This window comes from Aquarana catesbeiana, linkage group LG01, assembly GCF_042186555.1.
Source record: "Aquarana catesbeiana isolate 2022-GZ linkage group LG01, ASM4218655v1, whole genome shotgun sequence".
NCBI classification, from domain to species: Eukaryota; Metazoa; Chordata; class Amphibia; order Anura; family Ranidae; genus Aquarana; species Aquarana catesbeiana.
In genome coordinates, this window is record NC_133324.1 from 476,507,902 (window position 1) to 476,535,532 (window position 27,631).

At 41.7% G+C, this 27,631-nt stretch overlaps 1 protein-coding gene across 3 annotated transcripts in view; it reads left to right on the forward strand.

Moving 5' to 3' along the window:
* The window catches only part of SUSD1 (sushi domain containing 1), a 295,273-nt gene that overhangs the window by 196,960 nt on the left and 70,682 nt on the right, over nucleotides 1-27,631 (forward strand). For all 3 annotated transcript variants that reach the window (XM_073591463.1, XM_073591465.1, XM_073591471.1), the window contains exons 21-22: nucleotides 4,544-4,634; nucleotides 6,448-6,694. In XM_073591463.1, the coding sequence (XP_073447564.1) occupies nucleotides 4,544-4,634; nucleotides 6,448-6,694 (338 nt within the window). The remainder of the gene's footprint in view (nucleotides 1-4,543; nucleotides 4,635-6,447; nucleotides 6,695-27,631) is intronic.

Sequence of the window (27,631 nt, forward strand, 5' to 3'; positions counted from 1 at the left end):
ATGCCCAGTGAAGTGAACAGCCTCAGATGATACACAGGGATGAAACAAATCCTCCTACATAAGTGTTACATGTATATCTGCTGTTTTCAGCTTTATATATTCTTTAGAATTCTAACATTGTGTTAGAATTGTTACTTCCTCATTCAGCAGTGGGAGGGGAGTCTGGGCAGACACTGTGTGACAGCTGATTGGAGGAAAGGCACCCCCCCCTCCACATAGGTAGAGGAACAAAGATACTTGCAGAGCTGTGCTGTGCAAGACAAGCTCTCTGCTAATCTATTTATAGCACCCACCCCAACACAAATTTCCAGCTGCTTTTATCTGCTGTGTCGGAGAACTTGTCAGAAGTTATCATGCTAATAACAGAGGAACGAAGCAGCAGAAGAACACGGGACTTAGGGCTTTGAAGAGAGATAAGAAAACACTACAGATATGTGTGCCTAGGTCAAATTTCATGAATCAGGTTTACATCCATTTTAGCACTTTGAGCACAATAAAATAAACATTCCCCAGTAAACAATTTGTTACAATTTTTACTCCAGAACTTGCTGTTTACAACTTTCAATGCTGCTGGCTCCTGCTCTGTCAGTGCTGCTTCCTTGAACTTCCAGTCTTCTCAGGAAGGAGATATTAGTGGACAGTACAGTCTGTCTTGTCATCCTTTGGCTGTGTGTTTCTATTGATGCACACAGTGTAGGGAGACACAACTCCAGTCTTTGCGTGCAAGGGTGGACCCATAGGATGCCGCAGGAAAAAGGAGCCGTTCTGTGACAGGAAACATGGGTTAGTGGTTATGGCTTCAGCTTAAGCAGGAACAAAGCAAAGATTAAATGATGAAGAAACTGCATACTTGGTAAGTGCTAAAAGTGCTTAAGAACTGAGGGTTTAATAGCACTTTAAGCAATGGCTGCATGTCATTGCTCCATTGGAAACCCAAGTGAGAGGTTAAATGCGTGAAATGTGTGAATTGTGAAAACGTGTATCATTTGGAAAACAGAGAGAGACTATTGTGACCCTATAACAGGAAGTGCTGGAACAAGAACATTTACGGCGGGATCATCTATTTTATTTTAAAGTGATCTTGTTGCCAGAATTAAATCACTCAAAAAGATTTGCCTTTAAAAGAAGAGAGTAAATACCTCTATGCTGCTCGCTTTGCCAAATGCCTCTGAGTTAAGGGGAAAATTTCCTCTGAAGTCTGCTAAGAACCTGACACACTGGGGTCCATTTACTAAAACCGGAGAGTGCAAAATCTGGTGCAGCTGTGCATGATAGCCAATCAGCGTCTGACTTCAGCTTTCTCAATTGCACTTTGACAAAAAATCTGGGAGCTGATTTTGCACTCACCAGTTTTAGTAAATCAACCCCTGTGTCTTGCTGACCTCCTCGCCACTACCAGGATGCAAAACAAGATCTTACATTAGTTTAAAAAAAAAAATCCATGTATCAAAAAGCCTATTTTTGTTGCTGAAGAAATATTAGTCGCTTTCTGTTTTTAAAATCATCAAATATAATATCCAATTTTCATGTTTCTAATGAGCATTTTAGTATCTTGCTAATAAAGCAGTTACACACTAGATGGCACTGTGCCTTTATACAAGGCTAGAAAGTCCAGCCATTGTGCATTTTGACAACTATTGTTCCCTCACATACAAAAATTGACGCTGTTCACTGTATAATAGCAACCATGTAATATTTCCTAATTTTCACATATTATTTAGCACTTTGAAAATTAAAAAAGTATACAAAAACATCACTCTTACAATTATAATAATTTGTATTTTATTGGTTTGGCGTGACATATCTGTAGTTATTTATTTTAAGATTTGTAATAGTCTAAAGTAGACATGAATATAATATCTTGCATACATTTAGGGCTTATTTACACAGTGCACTATGTGCTTTAGTGCATAGCTGTGCCATTCTTTTTCAATGGCCCCTGATGCACTAACCCAATGAACCTCCAATGCACATGCAGCACAAAGTAATGTATTATCATGCACTGCATTGCAAAAAATGCTGCATACCTGTTTGTCTGTTCTGGTGTATTGGCAGCCTGTTGATTTGAATGGACTGCCTTAATGCAATGTGCATTTAAGCTTGACAATGCACATTAACACACATGCAATAATGCAATGCACCAGCACTGCACAGTGTAAATGGGTTTCTAAACATTTCCCAACCATCTGTATGATTTGTGAAAAGTAGAGCAAGAAAGGTGCGGTAATTACCCCCAGCTGTCAATCAGGTTTTCACTTTCTTCTAACCTGTACTAGAATATGAATTAAACAATGTAATTGGGTGCTGTGGGAAACTGCTTGACTTTATTTTGCAATAATGGTAATATTTTCCACAGTCATTTACATTATTTCATTTTTCTATTTCTGATATAACTGATTTTTTTATGCATTTTATTGAGAAAATCACAAATCATGATTATAGATTTATTATTGTAGTAGTGCAATCAGATGTTAGTGCAATAATGGAAACAATGGAACATGCACACATAGCAGCTCCTGTGTACTGAGGAGTAAAATCCCCAATGCTTCCTGGTGGCCACGGAGCCACACATGCCAAATACATGCACCAATACAAGTAAATGGCTGTACGTTGCTGTGGTGGGGTAAACTCTGATGCCTTCTGAAGTGGCATTTACTCAAGTGGGCAGTACCACATCACTCAAAATATACTGCTAGTAAATCTCACAGGTAGAGGTGCCCATCCCTAATAACAATTTACAAAGAACAACACCACGGAGGGGATTTTTTAGGCACCAATAACTGTCAACAGTTATATAAAAATGACAATTTTTTTTTTATTGAAACATAATTTAAAATATCTCCAAAAGTAAAGTGCATTGATGTAAAAAAGAAAGACATAACCTATTATTACTCTAGATCTGCCGCAAGGGCTTTAAGGCCCAATGGTAACCCCTACGCGTTTCAGCTCGTAGAGTCTTCTTCATGAGATTATGGTGGACAGAGGTAATATTGAGTTAAAAAATCAACAGAGGGTTTGAGCATAAGTTCACACAGCCGGGGGCACCCAAGTGCCCAAGCGTTGATTAATAGCGCAAGGGAAGAAGAACTTATTTAAAAAAAGGGGCCAGAACAAAGGGGGCCAAAGAATGTAGGAGCAGATTTGTTGTGTACAGCTTAGCAGGGGTAAGTGTTGTCCAAGGAGAGACAATATGAGTCATCTAACCAAAAAAGACTTGAATATCTGGACGTATCCAAGAAAGAAAGCAAGTGAGGAAGGAAAAGAAGACCAATCCACTAGCATTGAGTAGGTAGAGAAGCTTTATGAAGCATATTGCACCACCCCGAGTCTGCGTGAGCTGTAAACACGTGCTCCAAACAAAATCTCAGAGTATGGCCACCTTCCAGACCTGGTGATCTGGCCAGTAAAACCTCCTGTATTAGCGATAGGCCACTCTGGATAAAGGAGCAACAGAATCACCTTTGGACAGCAGCATTGTCAGTTTGGAGGGGGGGGGGGGGAGTGTTAGATGTACTAGCAGATTGAGATGCACTAAAAAATTGAAGTCAAACTCAAGATAATACTTTATAAGCAGTTACAGCGGCAGTTTTGTTCCTTTGTGATAAAGGTATTAAATAAATACGTAAAAGCTGATCTTTGTAAGCACCCCTGTCAGTGTTAAATAGTTTGCCTCAACCCTCTAACTGCTACTTCTATAGGACAGCTTGTTCTGATGAAAAACTACAGACTTACTGGCCGGATCACCAAATGAAAATAAAGGAAAGAAAGTCTAAGAAAAACTAATGCAGCCACCACATCTAATGCTGGCCATACACTATACGAAAAATCGGCCGAAAAATCGTTCGTATAGACACTTCGTTCGTTAATGGGCACAAATCTATAATCGTTTGTGACGTTTTTGTGGAAAAAAAACGAACGTGAAGTTTGGAAAATTTCTGCCGAACGTACGATAAATTGCAAGGTTAATGTGTTTCCCGTCCGAACTGTCTGCACTAGGTATATGTAAAAAAACGAACAAAAAATTATTTATTCATGTCCACTGAACAATTTATCGGTCATTACATGATGGCACGATCGTTTGCGGTCATGGTCGAACGTTCGTTTTTCAAAATTGTGTTCGGCCGATTTTTCGTATAGTGTATGGCCAGCATAAGAATTGGTGAGCTGCAATTTAATAAATATGTTTTGGTTTAATACCACTTTAATTTCTTTCAGTCCATACAAATGGAAGCATTCTAGGAAGATATTATTGTCCATAACAGTATCACGATACAGTAAGAAGACCTCCATTGCTGGGATCCCATTTCCCATGCAAAGCCCAGCATACTGGCATATCCTGATCACTCGCTCAAAAGACTGATGTCATGCTGTATTGAGGCAACTACTTCCCTTCTTGTTCTTTAGACTATTTTGGTTGCAAATTTAAATAACATACAATACTGGTTACCAGAATATTTTTTTTCACTTCTTCTTGTATGAAAAAGTGTAGGCTTTATTTAATATTACATGTTTTAAATTTTTGCTCTGCATTTATTCGTTTCAGAACATCCACCTTCTAAAGTGAAAATTGTACCAGTAAACAGTCAGTTACCGAAAATTAGCTTTCGAAGATCTGACAATAATGAACACATCGGGTAAATGTCTTTCTAATAACACAAAACGTTTCACATTGATAACTTAACTGGGACCTGTTTTGTCTTGTATACTCATAACATAACTATTTATTGCAGATCGTTATTTAGGCATGTTTTAAGATATTTAACTCAGTTTAGAAGAAAGTCAAATTAGTATATATTTACAGAAGAGTTAAAACACCATGTTTCAAAAAAGGTGTCACAGAGGACCTACACATTACACGTGTTTTAAACTTTAGAACTGATGGTCCTAAAGAAGAGCTCCAGTCTAAGCAAACATTCCTCTATGGTTTCTAATGGCCAAACGTTTAAAATTTAATGTCTTTAATTCACTGCTCTATTTGCCTGTGTTGATCCTACATTAGATTAGAATTAGGTCCACACTAGACAGAGGTACCTTAATGCTGAGGTGTGGTTCTTCTATACTCCAAAAAAACCTCTAAAAACAAAATGAAGTCCTAAACCAAAAAAAAAAAGTATATACTGTATGTGGGATATGAAAGACACCCATGCACATATATGACCTATGGACAATAAATTATTATGACTGTACTTTAAAAAAGAGGTCAATTTTGATGTTCTTAAGTTATAAAACAGAGCTCTCGTATAAATAATATTGTTAAGTGACCCTACTAATACCTTTATTCTCCAAACAAGTAAAATGATAGCAGCACTTTCTAGTAAATGAACCAATGAGATGGTGAGAAAACGTGCTTAAAATGAACACAAGAAGAACGAAAAATTAAACATGTTTTAACAAAAAAGCATTGAATATCCAAATATGTTATTTGCAGAGCCATCTTGGTGGTGTATAAACAAAAAGTGACATAAAGCAGATGCATACATGGCTGCCAAAGATTGCCCTTATTAAAATAGGTATCTCCTGATAATGATTAAATCATCCAACAATATAGCCACAATCCCTGTTTTTCTTCCAACCAAGATAGATGAATTATGTAAGTGTGAAGAAGGACCAGATACAATTTTTCAAGGTTCATTATATTTGGTTGTCCATGGTTTTATATCATGTGCTCCATTTATCTGCAAATGTATGCAATTTACCTGTACTGAAATAGTAGATATGAGTTATAGCTGGTTATGACCCCTCTAGTCTTGTAGGTTCTCAGTTAGTAATAAATTGGGTGTGTACTGTTTAATTTGTCCAATTCTTTGCACTTTGTGAGGTTCCAGCGGTGTTGTATGGGGCACAAGCTCTAACAATTAAGGTATGATATGGCAATATATGGTGCATCCACCTGCAGATGAAAGATACCCATTGACATTAGATAACAGTCACCCTTTCCATATGTTTTCGGCCAGATTCAGTGACAATCTAATATTTACTTGTTTTAGCCTTTTTTTTTCTTCAATTGCTTCCTGGATTCTGACATTGGCCAAGATGATGTCATACATCCCATGAGTCTTTTTCCATGGGATTCTCTTTCATCTGGGTGAGGGGAGAAGGGGTTTTCTCAAGTAAGCACACTCTCCTGCCTGCATGCCCAAGCTAAGAGCAGATGGATTCCGGGAAGTAAATGCTCCATGAACCATCTGCCCTTCAAAGTGATTCCTCAGAAAAAAAACATGGAGGATGGATGAGTTTGCTTTGAACATTAAAAATGAATTCAATTGCATTTTGGTTTATGGTGCTCAGATGCAGTGTAGTTCTGCTTTAACAAGAGCAGACTCATTGAAATAAGATGTTAGGATAATTTGATTATTCTAACGATGACATGATTTTGTTGGCAATTTAAAATATCACCTGGCAATCGCTTCCCATTGAAACTCACCATTAACACTTTGCTTTTTCCAGGTCATACCAGGTCTTTGTGATTCAGTCAATGTCTTGGTGTTCCTTTACCTGTGAGTCTTTGGAAGCTGTCACGTACTTCAGTAATATATCTAAGATGCAAGGATATGTCACTGCCGAGTTCTTCCCTGGAGACACTCCCGAACATCTGGAGCTGTTAATTGGGGACAGGCAATACTATGGAGACTTCTATAATGCTCCCTTAGAACGAGGGAAAGACTACTGCATAATATTAAGAACTGTCAGCAAGGTATGTTTCCCTTCTAAAGATTGATTTTTGTCTAAATCTATATATGTAGAAGAAATAACATTTTATAATATGAAAAGCAACAGAAGAAATGTAAAACGATAAAATTTAGTACAAATACTGTAAATGCATTAAATAATTGCCAAACTGTACATCTTATCAACCTTTACCTAAAGCAGAACTCCATATTTTATTTTTTTTGCCTACTTCTCCTCTTCCTGTGGGCAAAGAACTTAGTAGGGCATTATTCACTAATTCCATGCTCCATCCCCCTGAATCCTCCTCCAGTCCTGCTGGTTGAACCTCTTCCAGGTGGAATGCTGCTTAGAGCCACTCAAGCTTTTTCCTGTGGGGCTGGGCTCTTAGGGCACACCCCTATCAATCAGGCGCGACTGACAATGGAGTGTCATAACGTGAGTGCTAGGCTATGAGGAGGAGCCACCACTGAAGAGGCTAAAATGAGACCCCAGCTCTTCACATGAGCACATGTATAACAATTAGAATTATGGTATTAATTTTAATTCTTATAAATGTATTGTGGGGAGGGGATCTGTAACAGTAGGAGATGCATGGGCAGGGGGCCCGCTAACTGGAGTTCTGTTTTAAGATCTCCATCACCTCTTGCAGTCTAGCTTAAACCATCCATCTTCATACAGTATATGACTGCCACTGTCCAACAATTTTTATTTAAACATGTCTTGAGAAACCCATAGTAATGAACAAGCCTAAAATGTCATATACAGTATCTCACAAAAGTGAGCGTACAGCTTGTATAACAGTGTAAATTTGCTGTGCCTCAAAATGACTCAACACACAGCCATTAATGTCTAAACCACTGGCAACAAAAATGAGTACACCCCTAAGTGAAAATGTCAAAATTGGGCCCAAAGTGTCAATATTTTGTGTGGCCACCATTATTTCCCAACGCTGCCTTAACCCTCTTGGGCATGGAGTTCATCACAGCTTCATAGATTGCCACTGGAGTCCTCTTCCACTCCTCCATTAAGACATCATGGAGCTGGTGGATGTTAGAGACCTTGTGCTTCTCCACCTTCTGTTTGAGGATGCCCCACAGATGCGCAATAGGGTTTAGGTCTGGAGACATGCTTGGCCAGTCCATCACCTTTACCCTCAGCAATGCAGTGGTCTTCTTTGAGGTGTGTTTTGGGGACGTTATCATGTTGGAATGCTGCCCTGTGGCCCAGTCCCCGAAGGGAGGGGATCATGCTCTGCTTCATTAAGTCACAGCACATGTTGTACTCCTCACCTGGTTGCCGCCACACGCGCTTGACACCATCTAAACCAAATAAGTTTATCTTGGTCTTATCAGACCACAGGACACGGTTCCAGTAATCCATGTCCTTAGACTGCTTGTCTTCAGCATACTGTTTGCGGGCTTCTTTGCGCATCATCTTTAGAAGAGGCTTCCTTCTGGGACGACAGCCATGCAGACCAATTTGATGCAGTGTGCGGCACTGTTGCTGCTGGTTTAGACATTAATGGCTGTGTGTTGATTTATTTTGAGTGAACAGCAAATTTACACTGTTATACAAGCTATACACTCACTACTTTACATTGTAGCAAAGTGTCATTTGTTCAGTGTTGTCACATGAAAAGATATAATAAAATATTTACAAAAATATGAGGGGTGTACTCACTTTTGCAAGATACTGTATATTTAAAGGTAAAATGGACTCTTAGGCAGTAGTGGATGCAGAATGGCCAAATATTGAACATATGACTGCATGATAACTGTATGAAAACTACACCTATCAGTGTATAGAGTTTTGTCCTAATTTTCTAGAATACTCGTTCAGATTTAAATACTATATGCATTAAACCCACTTCAGCAAGGTTATGGCTATTTTTTTAACGAAGTATAAATTTAGGAGCCAGGCAGCCACTGCACTTAAAAGAATTACAGCCTAACTTTTTAAAGCCCACTTACTGAAAATTTGCTGCTTACACAGCTTTACCTTTCTATAGAGACAGATGGCCTATCTCAAAATGAGAGACTAGCCTATTAGCACATGACATGACTGTTCTGCTTCAGTTATTTAGGTCTTCCTTCTCTCTGCTAGCAAAGCCTCATTCCTAATTAAGGGGGTTACCACCCTCTTTTAAGTCCCTAGTAGCTTCCCCAGGACCTCTTTCTTTGTCAGACTACTCCTGCTTATTCATGGCTGCCTCTGGGCCTCAAAATGTTCACCTGTGTACTGTTTATGGGCACCGCAACATGGTGAAATTTGCAGCAGACAGGAACATGGTTGCATATTTGGCCACAAAATTGTATGTTCATTGGAGTGTGTTGGTTCTCTGATACTGACTTTTAGTTGGAACTAGATCATACAATCTGGTTGCCCAGTGTAGGGTTGGTTTCACTCTTAGTTTTGATTCTGAGATGGCATATCTACTTTTTACTGACCTTTGCTTAAATTACCATTTTGAACTCCATCTACCCTAACTCTTGCTCTCAGCTTTGACCTTGATTTCGAATTTCATTCATGTTTGAAGATATCCTGGAGCGAATCCCCCCCCCCCAATTTTTTTGCTGTTCATTCATCTCCTAACTAACCCACTGGGCTGCAAGCATGTCTGGGCTCAGTAATTGCCACATAAAGCCTCTGGAGACCCTCAAAACAAGAAACCTCTTGTATAAAGCACAGCCAGAATGAGTTTACTTCCTCTTTGTTTCCCTGCAAAGGTAAAGCATAATGTACTACTGTGCATCGCATAGTAGCCCATTATGTGTCACTTACCTGACAAGGGAGCCTGCGATGTCACCGCTGTCCCTTCTCATACGAAGCGTCCATCTTCTTTCCGGGTATAGCGGCTCCAGCGCTGTGATTGGCCGGAGCCGCAATGACGTCACTCCCGCGCATGTGCTCTGCTGCCGCCATTAATAGCATGATTGCTGTTAGATCGCTCTTAGAGACGGCACGCTCAGTGTGCCGTAGACATCGGTGCCTGTCTTTTGGAAATATCTCCTAAACCATGTAGGTTTAGGAGATATTTCTTGCACCTACAGGTAAGCCTTAATCTAGGGTTACCTGTAGGTAAAAGGGGTCTGTAAGGGTTTACAACCACTTTAAACTGTTACAAGTACTTGTCTGACTTTATGTCCTTAGTATCAGAAGTGACCAGTAAGGATTTTTGTATTGCACCGAATTCTCAGGAAGTTAATGTATTCACTAAAAAAACAGGTCAGGAGCTGCAGTAAGAAAGGGAGCCCAAGCATAAGTTTATATATAGGGCAGCCCACAGATGAATCAATTTTCTTACCTTCTACCATGGGTGAGGGGGCATGGGGAGTCTTTTTGACCAGCAGAATACAAAGCCATAGCCACTGGCAGTAATATCATGAAGAAAAATCTGACAGGCTGGTTGTACCCAAGTCGTTAGATGGACTGCTGATCTATGTATGGCTGGCTTAAGTCTCACTTATTTCCCTGTATCTTGTGGTTATAGGAGGACAGTTGTGAAAGGCAAAACGTACATCTAGACCAGGGTTTTTGCCTCTCAGATAAGTTCCCACTGACACCAATGATCTTTTTGTAAGGGGGTAATTCTTCCCAATGACCACAAGTGTAAGAAGCAGTATTTCCACTGACCATCACACTAACATACTGTATCATGATTTGCAGATATAATTTGTAGCAGGGGTTCCTTGACACAATTATTTCAAGGGTTGCTCTGTGTTGAAAAGATTGAAAAAGGCTGATCTAGACAAATCACTGAGCGTTTCCTTGTTTTCCTAGTTCCTGTTATGCAGATATCTAGCTGTGCAGGCTACAAGTGTACTACAGATGGCTAAAAGTTTACAAAGCAATGTTTATAATGGCCTGGACATCTGATAACAGTAAAAGGGTTGCATTTGAATAATTGGCTGGTGTCTCTAGTTTATTAAAGGGAACAATGTTAAAATGCTTATTACTTTAGGCTAAATTTGTCTTTTTTATGACAGGATCAACAAGGAACAATTACAGAACAGTGCATAGCAGGAAGCAAAGCCTGTATATGTACTGAGCAAATATGGCTGCTCCCATTTACCTATATAATGTTAAACTATTACCAATACACTGATAAAATGATTTACATTAATCAGACAAAAAATGTTACTGAAAACTTTTGCTCTGCCTGAAGCTAAGCAAAGCAAAGATCTCTTAAAATATATCTGTTAATTGGGTAGCTATGAATAAGATAAAATGAATACTAATTATAAAATATGCAATATTTCACAAATGTCAGGCCCTTTTTATAGGGAAAAAACAAGCATAGCCATATGTTCACTAGAAAGGAGAAAACATCCTGAATCATGTGTACACAAATGTTCCTTGGGGTTATAAAGCTGTTCAGTATTACCATTTTGGAGCATATTTCAAATTTTATGTTACTGACATGCAGTATGCACAGGTTATTAGGAGGTCTAAGCCATCATTAAAAATGGTGACGTTTTCGCAAGACAAAGCTATGCCTGCTCAGTAGGATTGATTTTAATGCACTAATTAAAAAAAACCTGAGGAGGTCAGTGTTCATGACATACATTAAGAAATGTGCTGAGGATGTAGCAACTACTGACTTAGTATAGATATTTGCCATTTTGCCAAGCATAAACCTTGGATAAAAAAACAAGGTGAGGGTTCTGTTAGGAGAGAAGAGCACAGCTTTTAAATCTGGAATAGGGAAGCTTGTAGTGTAGCTGGAGCAAGCTTAAAAACTGGTATTAGGGAGGCTAAGGAGAAATACTATTTTGAGGCTAAAGAGGGATCTTAAGTCAAATAATTCTAATTATGTATGGCAGGTAAGACAAACTCTCATTTGGTATCATTGTAAAAAAGAGGTAACAAAGGGGAGGGGGGGGGGGGCAGTGTAGCCTCTCTCCTCCTTCCCAGAAGATGTAAAGCAGTATTAAACCCAAAAGCAAACACTTACTATATTGCAGCTTACCAATTCTTATGGGGCGTACACACGGTCGGACTTTTCGTCTACAAAAGTCCAACGGACGCCGACGGACTAAAGCTGGCTGGTAATCCGATCGTGTGTGGGCTTCTCCGGACTTTCAGCAGACTTTTTCAGCCTCAAATCCGACGGACTTTAGATTTGAAACATGCTTCAAATCTTTACGTCGTAACTACGACGGACCCCGAAATCCGCTCGTCTGTGTGCTAGTCCGACGGACAAAAACCCACGCTAGGGCAGCTATTGGCTACTGGCTATGAACTTCCTTATTTTAGTCCGGTGTACGTCATCATGTACGAATCCGTCGGACTTTTGTGTGGTCGTGTGTAGGCAAGTCCGTTCGTTAGAAAGTCTGCTGCAAGTCCGCCGAAAGTCCGCCGGAAGTCTGTCGGACAGGCTGTCGGACTTTTGTAGACGAAAAGTCCGACCGTGTGTACGTCCCATTAGATGTTATGGCTGCATTCTTTTCCTTTTTTACGCTTTCTCTCTTCTAGTTTATTCAGGTGCCAGTAAGTCTGTTCAAAAGCACAAGATCTCCAGAAGAATGTATCAGTTTACATGGATGAGACAAACCACTTAAAGTAGAACTATAGGCAAAACCTTTCTTTTTTTTCATTTTGGATAGAGTAAGGAGGGGGTTATAACCCCTGTTAGGTTTTTTTCCACCCAATCTGTGTCCCATTGCAGAAATTTCCCTTCACTTCCTGTCCCATAGCCAAACAGGAAGTGAGAGGAAGTCCCTGCAAATTAAGGGAATTCTTTGGATTTCCAGGTCACCAGAACAAGTGTCCCCATTGGAAGATTTCCCCTTTAATGCTTTTCTGGGGACAACCCACAATTTGGGATTTTCTTTTACATACAATAATAATGGTAAACAAGACAAATAGGGAGGTTGTATCTTGCGTTTATGTTAACAGTACATTGTATATCCCTGTATGTTGTGGTCGTTAAGGTGGCCATCTAATAGTTTTTTGAAATTATCAATGGTCTCTGTTGATACCACTGCTTGTGGAAGAGAATTCCGCTCTGACAGTAAAGAACCCTCTATACAGTTCAAGGTTAAACTGCTTCTCTTCTAATTTTAGTGAATGGCCGCGTGTCTTTTTAAATTCCTTTTATACTGAAAAGTTTTTTCCCTATGGTAGGGTCGCCAGTACAGTATTTGTACATCGCTATCATATTCCCTCTCAAGCATCTCCTCTCCAGAGAGAATAAGTTCAATGCTTGCAGTCTTTCCCCATAGCTAAGGTCCTCCAGTCCCTTTATTAGCTTTGTTGCCCTTCTCTGGTCTCTCTCCAGCTCCAGCACATCCTTCCTGAGGACTGGTGCCCAGAACTGGATGGCATATTTAAGATGCGGCTGGACCAGAGTCTTGTAGAGTGGGAGAATTATCGTTTTATCTCTGGAGTGAATCCCCTTTTTAATGCATGCCAATATTCTGTTGGTTTTGCTTGCAGCAGCTTGGCATTGCATGTCATTGCTGAGCCTGTCATCTACTAGGACCCCCAGGTCCTTTTCCATCCTAGATTCCCCCAGAGGTTCTCCCCCTAGTGAGTAGATTGCATTCATATTTTTGCCACCAATGCATTAGTTTACATTAAAACATTGAACCTCATTTGCCATGTATTTGCCCACCCCATTAAATTGTTTAAGTCTTCTTGCAAGGCTTCCACATCCTGCATAGAAGTTATTGCCCTGCTTAACTTGGCATCGTCCTGAAATACTGAGATTTAGCTGTTTATCCCATTTATTTATGAATAAATTAAATAGGATTGGTCCCAGGACAGATCCCTGGGGGACCCCACTTTCCACACCAGACCATTCTGAGTACTTCCCATTATCACCACCCTTTTGGACTCGCCTGTAGCCAGTTTTCAATCCAGGTACTCACCCTATGGTCCATTAATGGAGGCACAGACAGCAATAAAAACTTACAGGTGTTATAATCCCTATCCCCTCTATCCAAAACTAAAAAAAAGTTTTGCCCTTAATTATACTTTAATACTGGGTGAATGAAATGATCAGCTTTTATTTATTCATGCAAAAGCTTTAACCCAAAAGGAAATAAAAACTGTTTGCTGTAACTGCTTATAAAATGTGAGCTGGAGTTTGGCTTCAGTCTGTTAGTGTACCTAAATCTGCTAATACCTTTAACACTCCCCTCCCTCAGACTGACAATACTGCTGTACCTCCTGTGCTCCTTCATCCAGAATTGTGTCTCACTAATACAGGAGGTATGTTATTGGCCAGATCTCCAGGTGAATATAGAGGGAAAAAAGCAAACTGATGCAGCCACCACATCTAGTGATTGGTAGGGATGGGCGAGCGGTTCTCGGGCCGAACTTTGGTTGTTCAGATGTCCTGCGAACACCGAACAATATGTGGTGTTCGGGGAAAATTCGGAACACCGTTGAAGTCTATGGGACACTAACATGAAAAATCAAAAGTGCTCATTTTCAAGGCTTATATGCAAGTTATTGTCATAAAAAGTGTTTGGGGACCTGGGTCCTGCCCCAGGGGACATGTATCAATGCAAAAAAATGTTTTTAAAAACTCCCGTTTTTTCAGGAGCAGTGATTTTTTTTAATGCTTAAAGTGAAACAATAAAAATGAAATATTCCTTTAAATACCGTGCCTGGGGGGTGTCTATAGTATGCCTGTAAAGTGGCGCATTTTTCCCGTGTTTAGAACAGTACCACAGCAAAATGACATTTCGCGGCTGTAATGAATTGTTGGGTCTCAGCAATATAGATAAAACATTGAAAAAAAGAGCATGGGATCCCCCCCCCAGTACAATATCAGGCCCTTTGGGTCTGGTATGAATATTAAGGGGAACCCTGAACCAAAAATTTTTTAAAAATTGCGTGGGGGTCCCCCTAAAATCCATACCAGGCCCTTCGGGTCTGATATGGATATCAAGAGGAACCCTGCGCCAAAAAAATGGCGTAGGGGTCCCCCCAAAATCTATACCAGACCCTTCAGGTCTGGTATAGATTTTAAGGGGAACCCTGTGCCAAAATTAAAAAGAAAATTGTGTAGGGGTCCCCCCCAAAATCTATACCAGACCCTTATCTGAGCACACAACCTGGCAGGCCACAGGAAAAGAGGGGGGGGTGAGAGAGTGCCCCCCTCCTGAACCGTACTAGGCCACATGCCCTCAACATGGGGAGGATGCTTTGGGGTAGCCCCCCAAAGCACCTTGTCCCCATGTTGATGGGGACAAGGGCCTCATCCCCACAACCCTTGCCCCGTAGTTGGGGGGGTCTGCAGGTGGGGGGCTTATCAGAATCTGGAAGCTCCCTTTAACAAGGGGACCCCCAGATCCCAACCTCCCCCCGTGTGAAATGGTAATGGATACATTGTACCCGTACCATTTTAAAAAAAAAGTGTAAAAATGTTAAAAAAAAACAAGACACAGCTTGGGACAAGTCCTTTATTAAAAAATAAAAAAGCTAAAAATTTCCCATGAAGTCCATTCATCTTCTATCGCTCCGCCGACGGACCGAAAAATAAAAATAAAAAAACCCGCCACCGATCCGCCTCCATGGGAGGCTCCCGCCGTATGACGCTTCAGCGCCTTTGACAGTTCTTATATAACTGAGGGCGGGGCCATGCGGTGACATGACCGGGTGACCCCGCCCCCCTCTGACGCACGGGGATTTCCCCATGGCCTCCCCGTGGCGTCAAAGGGGATGGGGCCACCCGTTTACGTAACCGGGTGACCCGCCCCCCTCTGACGCCATGGGGAAGCCCCAAGGGGGTGTGATTAATAGTAGCTCTCCCCTCCCCTTCCTAAATACACCTGAGCACAATCTCGATTGTTATGCACGACTGCAGCAGCTCTTCTCCCCTGTCTCTCAGGCTTAATTGAGACATTGTCTCCTGCTGCTGTCAGTCAACAGACACACTGCTGTTTGCTGCTGCTCCTCTTGAAATAAGTGGATGTCTCAGAAAAAGAGAGCAAACAAGAAAAAACAGAGGGCTCAGCTAAGTACTGTATTTTAAATCTTTAATTGTGTAAAATGACTAAAAATTAGCCCCTCAGGCTTGTCAAAGGGGGTGGCCACACCCACCTTAACCTCAAAGTGATTGTAAAGTCTTGTTTTAAAAAAAAATAACAGACATATTATACTTGCCTCCTCTGTGCTGTTGGTCTTGCACAGAGCAGCCTGGATCCTCCTCTTCTTGGCTCCCTCTTCATTGCTCCTGGCCCCTCCCTCCTATCGAGTGCCCCCACAGCAAGCAGCTTTATATGAGGGCACCCTGAGCCAAGTCACAGCTCCATGTGTCCATTCAGACATGGAACCCCTGGCCTGGCCCCACCCCCTCTCTCCCCTGATTGGCTAACTGAGTTTGATTGACAGCCGCAGAAGCCAATGATGCCACTGCTGTGTCTCAGCCAATCAGAAGTAGAGTCTCGGACAACACTCTTGGACATCGCTGGAGAGAGATGGGGCTCAGGTAAGTAATTAGGGGGTGCTGGGGAGGCTGCTACACACAGAAGGTTTTTTATCTTAATGCATTCACTATCTTTACAACCCCTTTAACTGGATGATGCCACAGGGCTTCCTTGAGGTGTACTAGCTGGATCTTGGTCAGTAGGGAGGGACCTCCAAGCAGCGGTGATTCCTTGCTGGCTGCATAGAACTGACTAAAGGCTGGATGGAATAGCTGTGTGGCACTTCACACCTGACTATTCCTTATATGCATGTTGTAGTCATTTTAGTAATTTTACACAAATAAAGATTTAAAATACTGCACTGAGCTGTTCCCTGTCTTTTTTTTCTCTTTTGCTATTTTTCCTGAGAATAGAAAACTTGAGAAGGTGATGTAGGGAAAATGGTTTGCAATTAGATGTGAACAAAGGAAATGATTATAGATTTTTTAAGGAGGGGGATTGAGGGTTATACGCCTGTGGTTATAGCTGGGGAGGAGGTCAGGATTGTGGCTAATTTTAAGCAAATATTACAGAAGACCTTTTATGGGCAACAATTGTGTGTACTCAGAACAAAATTAGAGCTTTTTTGGATAAATTCTGGTGTCATTCGCAGACTTTGTATAGAAGTAACAGGTGCAGCAAAATTGGGCTTTGTGTGTTGATGGTGCCTTCACATCATAAACCTATAGAGGTACTCTTAATGAAAGCAAGAATTGGCCTTGCTGTCAAAAATCGAAATGTTGTGCACTTGTTAAGCAGGTGTGGGAAAATTGGTCTTTGGGAGTTGATGGTGCCTTCACATCGTAACCCTATAGTGGTACTCTTGATGAAAGCAAGAATTGGGCTTGCTGTCAAAAATTGAAATGATATGCACCTGTCAAACAGGTGCAGAAATATTGGCCCTTGGGTGTTAATTGTGCCCATGACACCTTCACCAAAAAATTTCTTCCAGACTAAATCAACACCCACAAAGCTAGGCAGCCTAGACAGTGTTTCGGAGATTCCAGATCCAGAAAGCACTTAATCAGCGGCATCGGCATCAGGGGCTTGATAGCTGCTGCTAATCCAGGACTGAATTATTTTGATAAATGTCAGCCGGTCAACTGGAGCCTTTGGACAAACGCACTCTCCTATTTGTCACAAAACCTCCGGCAGCACTGAATTCCTGTTCGGAAAGCACACTGGATACAGGGCAGCCCAGCAGCTTAATTGCATGCTGGGCAAGTTCTGGCCAGTGGTCTATTCTCATGACCCAGTAACCCAGTGGCTAGTCAACTGGAAGGCTCTCCATGTCTGTTTTCGCCCCTAGATAATCTCCCACCATATGATGCAGGCACTGCCAATGGGATGTGCAAGCTGACAGCCCTGGGCAACGAGGACTAAAAATATTTTAAAAAGCATCACTGAGGCAGCCCCCTTCTCTACCGCTCCTCTCTTGACCAACAGAAGCCTCAAAACTAAGTTTTTCCACCAGACTGTAACCTACCAGATTCAGGATAGACATTACATAAACTCCTCTTTAAGGTGTCCTCAAGAGATTTCATATTCTGCACCCTCTATGAGAATTGGATGAGTTCCTAGACTTTCCCCTTGTAATGGTGGTCAAGGAGGGTTGCCAACCAACAGTGAATCTTCTCCTTGATACCACGTATTCTCGGGTTCTTTCGCAGGCTTTGAAGAATGAGGGAGCCCATGCATCGCAAGTTTGTGGAGGCATGAGAAGCAGACTCCTCGGAGTCACTGAGGATTACAGTATCAGAAACTGCCTCCCCCCAGCCACATGCCACTCCCAAGGGTTCTAAGGGATTGAAAACCATCTGTTTTAGGGTTGGTATATGTCTTTCTCTGCTTCAGTGCCTCCAAAACTGCAAGAATCTTCCTCCTCCCTCTCCTCTTGTGTGTTCTGTGGTGTGGCAAGAATGGTGTCTCTATAAAGTGGGCCTTGAGAGGAAAGGAAGACCTCCTCTTCCTCACACTGCTCTGCCTCGAGTGCCCTGTGCATAATGCCACGCTGAGTCTGCTCCAGCAGGAACACGACTGGGATTGTGTCACTGATGCATGCATTGTCACGGCTCTCCCATCCTTGTGGCCTCCACAAATGATGACAGTACAGTGCATGCATCCTATATCAGCAGCCATTGGCGTGGGGAAAAAAAGTCGAGCCGTCCTTAGCCTGTCGGTGTGCCATACTCACACTGGTACTTGTTGACGGCCCTCTGCTGCATGTGCAGAGACTGCAGCGTTGCCAAAGTTGAATTCCATCTGGTGGGCATGTCACAATTTAGGCAGTTTACGGGCAGGTGGAATTCTCGCTGAATTTAAGCCAGCAGATCATTGACTGTGTGTGACCGTCTCAAATGTCTACAGACTCTTCTGGCCTGCTTTAGCAGATCTTCCAACCCTGAGTACCTATTTAAGAAATGCTGCACCACCAAATTGAGGACATGTGCCAGGCATGGCACATATGTCAACTTTCCCTGTCTAAGGGCGGACAGGAAGTTTGTGCCATTATCGCACACCACCATTCCTGGCTTCAGCTGGCATGGCGTGACCGACCTCTGGACCTGCCCCTGCAGAGCTGCAAGAATCTCTGTCCCGGTGTGGCTCCTGTCCCCTAGACAGACCAGCTGAAGCACTGGCATGGCACCTTTTAGCCTGATTCATTGAATATCCCCTTGAGCTCTTAGGGGGTACTTGTGGTTCATAGGACAATTCAGCAGAGGAGGGCATGGAGGAGGCAGAGGGAGTGGAGCTGACAAATCTTGCATCATCACCACTAGCTATATGGAGATGTGGCAACACAACAAGCTGCAGCACTAAGCCCTGTCCTCCATCATTCTGAGTTGCGAGCTGAGTTACCCATTGTTACATAGTTACATAGTTAGTCAGGTTGAAAAAAGACACAAGTCCATCTAGTTCAACCAAATAAATAAATAAATAAATAAAAAATATCATACAATCCCATATACCCAATCCTACACCCACAGTTGATCCAGAGGAAGGTGAAAAACCCCAGCAAAGCATGATCCAATTTGCTACAGCAGGGGAAAAAATTCCTTCCTGATCCCCCGAGAGGCAATCGGATTTTCCCTGGATCAACTTTACCTATAAATGTTAGTACGCAATTATATTATGTACACTTAGGAAAGAATACAGGCCATTCCTAAAGCAATCTACTGAGCTGGCCATAACCATCTCTGGAGGGAGTCTATTCCACATTTTACAGTTCTTACTGTGAAGAAACCTTTCCGTATTTTGGTTGCCCTTCTCTGCACTTTCTCCAGTTCCCCGATATCCTTTTTGTGAACTGGTGCCCCAAACTGAACTGCATATTCCAGATGAGGTCTTACTAATGATTTGTACAGGGGCAAAATGATATCTCTCTCTCTCTGGAGTCCATACCTCTCTTAATACAAGAAAGGACTTTGCTCACCTTGGAAACCGCATCTTGGCATTGCATGCTATTATTGATTTTATGATCTACCAAAACCCCCAGATCCTTCTCCACTATGGATCCCCCCCAGTTGTACTCCCCATAGTAGGTATGATGCATGCATATTCTTAGCCCTCAAGTGCATAACTTTAAATTTCTATCCATTTACAAACTGATATTTCCAAGCCTGTAGACTTTACCTTACACATGAGCCGTGTGTGGGGAACTGTATCGAACACTTTTGCAATATCCAAGTATACCATGTCCATAGCCACCCCTCTGTCCAAGGTTTTACTTATCTCCTCATAAAAAGAAATCAGATTAGTTTGACAACTTCTGTCATTCATGAATTCATGCTGTCTGTTGCTTAAAATATTTTTTTTCAGCAAGAACTCATCTATGTGGTCTTTTTTTAAACTCTCCAGTATCTTCCCGACTACAGAAGTTAAACTAACAGATCTATAGAGACAGACCCCGCTACCATTTCTTTTTACCCTGTCTCTCCGAAAGAGTGCATAACCAGGAATAATAATAGCCCAGTCATGTGAGGAGTGAAGCTAAGATTCAGCAATACCGACTACATCATAGCTCTCCTCGTGCACGAGAGCTTCCAACTCACCTATTTCATAGTTGCCAACATTGTAAAAAAATGTATAGGAATACTTTTTTGGCTGTAGGTGGAGTCTTATTATAATTAGGGGTGGGGCATGCGTTTATAGGCGTGACATAGCAGAAAAGAAAATGCGGCGCACGTTGTGACGAAAAATGGGCGTGGTTTATGTGAAATAGTGGGCATGGCTGATATGGGCGTGGTTCAAATGGGGGTGTGGTTAGAGTCTGAGATGAATGAGAGATGGAGAAAGAAAGGGGAAAAGAGGGAGGGAGGGAGAGAGAAAGAAGGAAAGAAGGAGGGAAGGAGAAAGAAGGAAGAAAAAAGGGATGGAGGGACAGCAGGCCCAGATCCTACACAACAATAGAATTGTGTATTCCAGAGTTTAACAAATCAGCAGATAAAGATACTCCAAACACCTGGTGTTAGCGCTTCAATCATCCCAGCACCACGGTTGTTGTACTGTCAGGATGATTGAAGCGCATTATTACTATTATTACATTGTAATATAGAATGAAATCATTCAACTCACCATAATCCAGAATCAGTGGGACCCCTGAGCGTGTCACCTGCCACATCGCCTGCCACCAGATGCCATCAGGTGCCCCCAGCAGAGTCCGTCCTTGCATCAGGTGTCTTTATCCTTAATGGAAAAAAAACCTCATTCCAACCTGACAATGCTGCTGTTGAAAGGTGTCGCCATTGCACTTCCTTCCAGAGCGGAGACATCCTAAGACAGGACATACAGTATGTCACTTGCCAGATGCCAGATCACCAGGAGAAAATAAAGGGAAAAAAACCTAAATAAAGAAAATTAATGTAGGCACCACATTTAAGTATTGCTAAGCTGCAATATATTAAAAAATTTTTTAAGGCCATGCAGATTCTGATACTTCCTGGGAGTGAGGGAGCATGTAATTCCTCTTCCTTCAATGCAGCAGTCTTAGTGCATGGTTCACACTGGGGTGGCTTTTCGGGCGCTATTTTTAGCGCTAAAACACCTGAAAAGTGCCTTCAGTGTGAAAGGGGTCTAAGTATTAGCAGCTAGTAGAGCTGCCATTAAAGCAGAACTACACGCTCTCTATTAACATTAACTGTTTGTATTCATTATGATACTAGCCTTAGTAATTAGATATCAAAGTACAGTATATTTACTTGTTTTACACTTTTTTTTTTTACATTTCTTCAGTTACTTCCTGGTTTCTGGCCTAGCTAAAACCAAGTCATACATCCCAGGAGTCTTCATAGGCATGTTTTTTTCCTTCATCTGGAGGGGGGGCTTTCTCAGCTAAGCACACTCTCCTACCCCCATGCCTGAGCTAAGGGCAGATGGATTCCAGGATGTAATTGCTACATGAATCACCTGCCCTTACTCAAGATGGCCACAGCTAGAAATGCTGGGGGGGGTGGGGGGTATTTTTCAAAGTGAGTTCTCAACAAAACAAAGAATGGATGCATAGATGGATGAGATTGCTGTGAATATTAAAAATGAAATAAATAAAGTTTGTGGTTTTCAGATATAGTTTAGTTCCACTTTAAAGTAAAACAGTTGCTTAGCTCTCTGTGGGCAATAGACGGGCTCATTTTAAGATGATCATACAATGTTTGATATGTTTGAAAATATTAGAGTTTCTGAACGATACATGGTAAGCATATTGAAATCTACAGTGAATTAGTTTATTGCATGAACACATCATGCAGAGAGTAGAAAGTCAAAAATCAATAGATTTTGGAGAATAAACTCATTGTGTATTCTCTGTATCTCCACATCTATAATTAACCACTCTGACAGACGCGAGTAGAAGAGATCCGTTCGGCGGCTCTCCTGACAGGGGGGTCTACGCTGATTGGTTATTAGCGCAGCCCCCCCTCAGATGCCCACAATAGACCACCAGGGAAGCCACCAGGACCACCAGGGAAGGGGGCAACATGTGGATGGCCAGGTATGTACCCCATGGCCATCCACATGTGCAAATTATGCCCAATCTATGCCAATCAGTGCCCACAAATGGGCACCGACTGGCACCATTATATTTCAGTGATGCCCAGCAATGCCACCCATCAGTGTCATCAGTGCCACCAATCATTGTCATCAGTGCCACCCATCAGTGTCCATCGATGCCACCTGTCAGTGCCCATCCATGCCCATCAGTGCCCACCTATCAGTGGCCATCAGTGCCCATCTGTGCCACCTATCAGTGCCACCCATAAGTGCCCATCAGTGCCATCCATAAGTACCCATCAATGCCACCTACGAGTGCCCATCAGTGCCGCCTATGAGTGCCCATCAGTGCCACCTATGAGTGCCCATCAGTGCCGCATACCAGTGCCACCTATCAGTGCCCATCAGTGCCACCTATCAGTGCCCATCAGTGCCACCTATCAGTGCCCATCATCAGTGCCCGTCAGTGCCACCTCATCAGTGCCATCTCATTAGTGCCACCTCATGGTGCCCATCAGTGCCGCCTTATCAGTGTCAGTCAGTGCAGCCATATCAGTGCCCAGCATTGAAGAAGAAAACGTATGTATTTACAAACATTTTTGCAAAAAATAAAAACCACAGAGGTTATCAAATACCACCAAAAGAAAGCTCTATTTGTGGGAACAAAATGATAAAAAATTTAGTTTGGATACAGTGATGGATGACCGCGCAATTGTCATTCAAATGGCGACAGCGCTGAAAGCTGAAAATTGGCCTGGGCAGGAAGGTGTCTAAGTGCCTGGTATTGAAGTTGTTAAAGATCTGTGGATTGGTTTGTTCATCTGTACTAGTTTTACAGTCTTAGTTGCCATGTGATGAAAACCAGATGAGCACTTACTTGAAATGTGAATAATACAACCCTTGCTAACTTGGATTGATTTTAATCAAAGCCTGAACTCTTCTAATTATTCTACAACAAGGTTTAGCTTATCTTGCATGTGGATATTGAACTAATACTGAAACTATTAGCAAAATGTAAACAATTAGCAGCTGAAAATAATTAGTGCAATTGCTAATTTATTGCAATATTGTGATCACATATCTGGAAATCTACTTTTTAAAATGTATGTGCACCCTAAAGTGTTTTTTCAGTTATAGTTAAGGCATTGTGGGCTGATCCCAGAGCTGGGCTTTAAATTCAGGCAACATACTGTATCATAAATGTGCAGAGATGTGACACAATAAAGCTTTGTTATTTCACCATGATGACTTGGCAGATGTTATGCCACAGCATAAAAACTCAATTTGGCATTGTAAAAAATAGCACAAAAACTGTCTGTTGAGTACCGATTGAGCACCGTTCATTCTACTTCATTTACTACACGATGGCTATCTTATCACATACAAATTTTTATAGGTAAAGTTAATCCAAGGAATAGCTGATTGCCTCTCGGGGGATCAGGAAGTAATTTTTCTCCTGCTGTAGCAAATTGGATCATGCTTTGCTGGGGTTTTTCACCTTCCTCTGCATCAACTGTGGGTATAGGATTGTGTATATGGGAGTGTATTTTATTTTATTTTTTCTATTGGTTGAACTAGATGGACTTGTGTCTTTTTTCAACCTGACTAACTATGTAACTATATATACATTGCCAGCACAAAATTGAAAGCTGTCTTTCTGTCAACTGAATTTGAATAACAAATGAATAGTGCATGGTACTCAGCACCCAAAGGGACTGCCAATCATTCAAATTTAGTGCCTACACCATAGCTACATATACTGTGCAATACTGGCTAGCAGAGCAAGAAATGTGAAAGCTGCTTGAGATACTTGGCTATAGTAAAGGAAAGGAACAATTGACGAACAGTATATTTTCAATTGAGCACATTGATTGACTAATAAGTCAATCAATGTGCTTATTATAGCTATGTTTACCTAAATTCAAATTTTATTTTGACTTTCACAAGTTTTCTCTTTTGAATTTTTGCCAATGTTTTAATATGGACATTTGCAGATTATTCACTAGAGTGGGGACTAACACGGGCAGAAGAACATCACCAGAACACCGTAGATCTCCAAAGTGGGTCCAAAGTTTTATTCAGTGATCACATTGTTACAGCAAGAGCAATGTTTCGGAGCCTCGCAGGACCGCTTCATCAGATGTTTAACAAAATATGTTACAACCAAGAAATTATTTAAAGAACCATCCACCAATCAGTAAGCAGAAAAATAGGCAAGGCCCCACCACTTGATGTCATAATGATGTCATGTACCCACCATATGCATAGGGTTATATAAAGATGACGTAACAATCAAATGTCTTCATACCTCTTCTTTACCCTCCAGGCTCTCATACGGTACCTCTACTCCTCCTCCCTTTTTTTCCCTCCTTTTTTCTTATTTTTTCCCCTCCTTTTTCCCTCTTTTGTTTCCCTTTCTCTTCCTTTGTTTTTTCCTCTCTTTCCTTTAGATTTCATTTATTTATTTTTTTCTGCTTTTTGATTTTCTCTCTTTATTCCATTCCCCATTTTTTTCCTGTTATTTTTCCATTTCATTAACCTTGCTCTTCTACATTTTGTCACATGTCTGATGAAGGGGTCCTGCAAGGCTCTGAAACGTTGCTCTTGCTGTAACAATGTGATCACTTAATAAAGCTTTGGACCCACTTTAGAGATCCACAGTGTGCTGGTGACATTCTCCTGCCTTGACTATCTTTGGTTCCAGCTGATCGTCGCTACGGCACCTGCTTACATACACAGCCATATTCCAGAAAAGTGTGCGTTTGGGATTGTGCATTGGTATCACAGGACTAACATGGGGGTGCGCTGTTTTCAATGAGTTATCCAACTACTAAACTTGTATTTAGAAATAGGAGTAGTAAAGTACAAATATTGTGTAACACTACAAAATAGGAAGCAGATCCTGTGTACTGTATGTAATGAGCAAATATGGCTGCTCCAATGTACACATATATTGTAACTACAAACTATTCACAAAACAAGCAATTTAAAACATTAATGAGTGGTGATACTATTATTTACATAAAGCTGATCACTTATCCATGTTTGCCTTAATACCATACATTCCTTTCAAATATTAAAAGCAATTGAATGATAATGTATTTGGAATAAATAGACTATGGGGTTGATTTACTAAAACTGGAGAGTGTAAAATCTAGTGCAGCTGTGCATGGTAGCCAATCAGCTTCCAACTTCAGTGTGTTTAATTCATGTAAAGCAGGGGTGCCCAACCAGTGGCCCGTGGAGCCCTCTGATGTGGCCCGCAGAGCCCTCTGATGTGGCCTGCGACCTCCTGCCCTGGGATGGCAGGTTGGCAAGCCCAGATTGTAAGTTGCCTACCCGCCATGTCAGAGCATCAGTGTTATGAATGAAGCAAGTAGTAGAGAAAGCAAGCAGCTGCGGAGCAGAGCTGCATAAGACAATGCTTCCTGTATAGCACTGGCTCCTGTCATAGGCGGAGTAATACCAAATGCACTCTGCCTGGGACAGCAAGTTTATTACTAAAATCACAGTGTATATATTGACATATCTGTTCTGCAATGGTTACTGGGCTGCTTTCAAATTGATCTGCAGGTGTAGTACAGTTCACCTGCGGCTTACCTGCACTGAGCCATAGACGTCTGGTTTTACCTGTGGGTTTGGTGCACTTTCAGAAAGTGCACCACACTTGCAGGATATAATAGAATTCAATGGCAAAGTACAGCTAACACGCAGGAAAGCCACAGGTGCACTGCGCTGCATCTACCGTGTACGTAGACCGCAGACAATCAGTGTAAAAGTAGCCTCAGGCCCCTTTAACATGATTGATCTGACCCAATCGGACCCTCCATTTACCTCTATGGAGCAGCAGATGTAAACAGACTTGTGTCCATTTACACTCGCCTACCTCCAATCCGATCTGCTAAAAAAAACAGACGTGTATCCGTTGCCTTCTCCATTTGATCAGATCAGAGGGCCCATAGAGTAGAATGGGTTGTGTCTGTGTCCGCTTTGCATATGCAGAGTGGACGCGGACCCGTCATCTGCCCACTCTGCTCATTGTGGCCTGCAACTGGTTACTAAGTTGTTTAAGTGGCCCTCCCTCTTCAAAAGTTAGGGCACCCCTGATCTAAAGCATTATGGCATAACTTACATATAGTTGTCTTTTATACTCCCCATAACCTGCACCACTTTAGAGAAACTGGCTGCTATGCCTTTCAGTGATGTCATTTACACATGTACTTTTTTGCTCCCATTGACGACATGCTCACTTGCTCAGTGTGCCATCAGTCCATTTACTAAGGTGCCATACCTATGTCAACGACAATCGTCAGAATGCATTGAAATCCCATGAGATTATTGGCCCATTAAGAACTTCTTGAAACACCCCATGTTACTTCCAGCATCACAGGGGTTGTCAGCCTCAGGCCTTAGCGGCAACGGAGCAAGCATTAACCCTAAGGACTACCGCGCATGTGCGAGATTATACTCTAATGCCGCGTACACATGATCGGACATTCCGACAACAAAATCCTGGATTTATTTTCAACGGATGTTGGCTCAGACTTGTCTTGCATACACACGGTCGCACAAATTTTGTTGGAAATTCCGCACATCAAGAACGCGGTGACGTACAACTCGTACGACGAGCCGAGAAAAATATAGTTCAATAGCCAGTGCGGCTCTTCTGCTTGATTCCGAGCACGCATGGAATTTTGTGCGTTGGAATTGTGTAAACACGATCGGAATTTCCGACAACGGATTTTGTTGTCGGAAAATTTGAGAACCAGTTCTCAAATTTTTGTTGTTGGAAATTCCAACAACAAATGTCCGATGGAGCCTACAGGGTCGGAATTTCCAACAACAAGCTCACATCGAACATTTGTTGTCAGAAATTCCAACCGTGTGTATGCGGCATTACACTGTAGAAAAGGCAGAAATCTACTCCACGCTAGAAGAGGACGCCAACAGCAAACATGAAGCAGGCTGCAGCTGGGAGACAGGAAAATGCAAGTAAACTATAAAAGTACAAAAAAGACGCTAAAGGGAAAAATGACACCATGGTGTGTTGTGTAAAGGGTGCAAAAAAATGTAGCGCTAACAAAATATATGCACAAGTAATAAGTGCAATAATCAAAAAGTATAAAATGAATGTTACAAATCCAACATAGTGAAATAAGTGGATATATGAAAATGAAAACATGCTATGTGAGTCTCATAACATAAATCCAAAAAATAAATAAATAAAAAAAAATTGTAGAAGTCCACAACAATGAAGTGATGATCTTCCAACATGCGAAGTGCAATGTGGAACATCAACAATGGTGAATCCTGAAGGTGAGTAAGATTGGACACTCTTACCGGAACAAGTGGACCCGGATGTCAGCAACACTGAATAGTATAAGCCTGGACATCCAAATCAGTGTCTCTCCCGCATGGATGTGGGAACCCAGAATCTCCAGTGATATCTTAAAAACAACCTCATAGTTATCGGCCAAACTGGAAGGGCAACTATCCAAAGGAACACCACAACAGCTCTCATCCAAATAAATATATGAAAAAAGAGAAGGGGGCTCCGA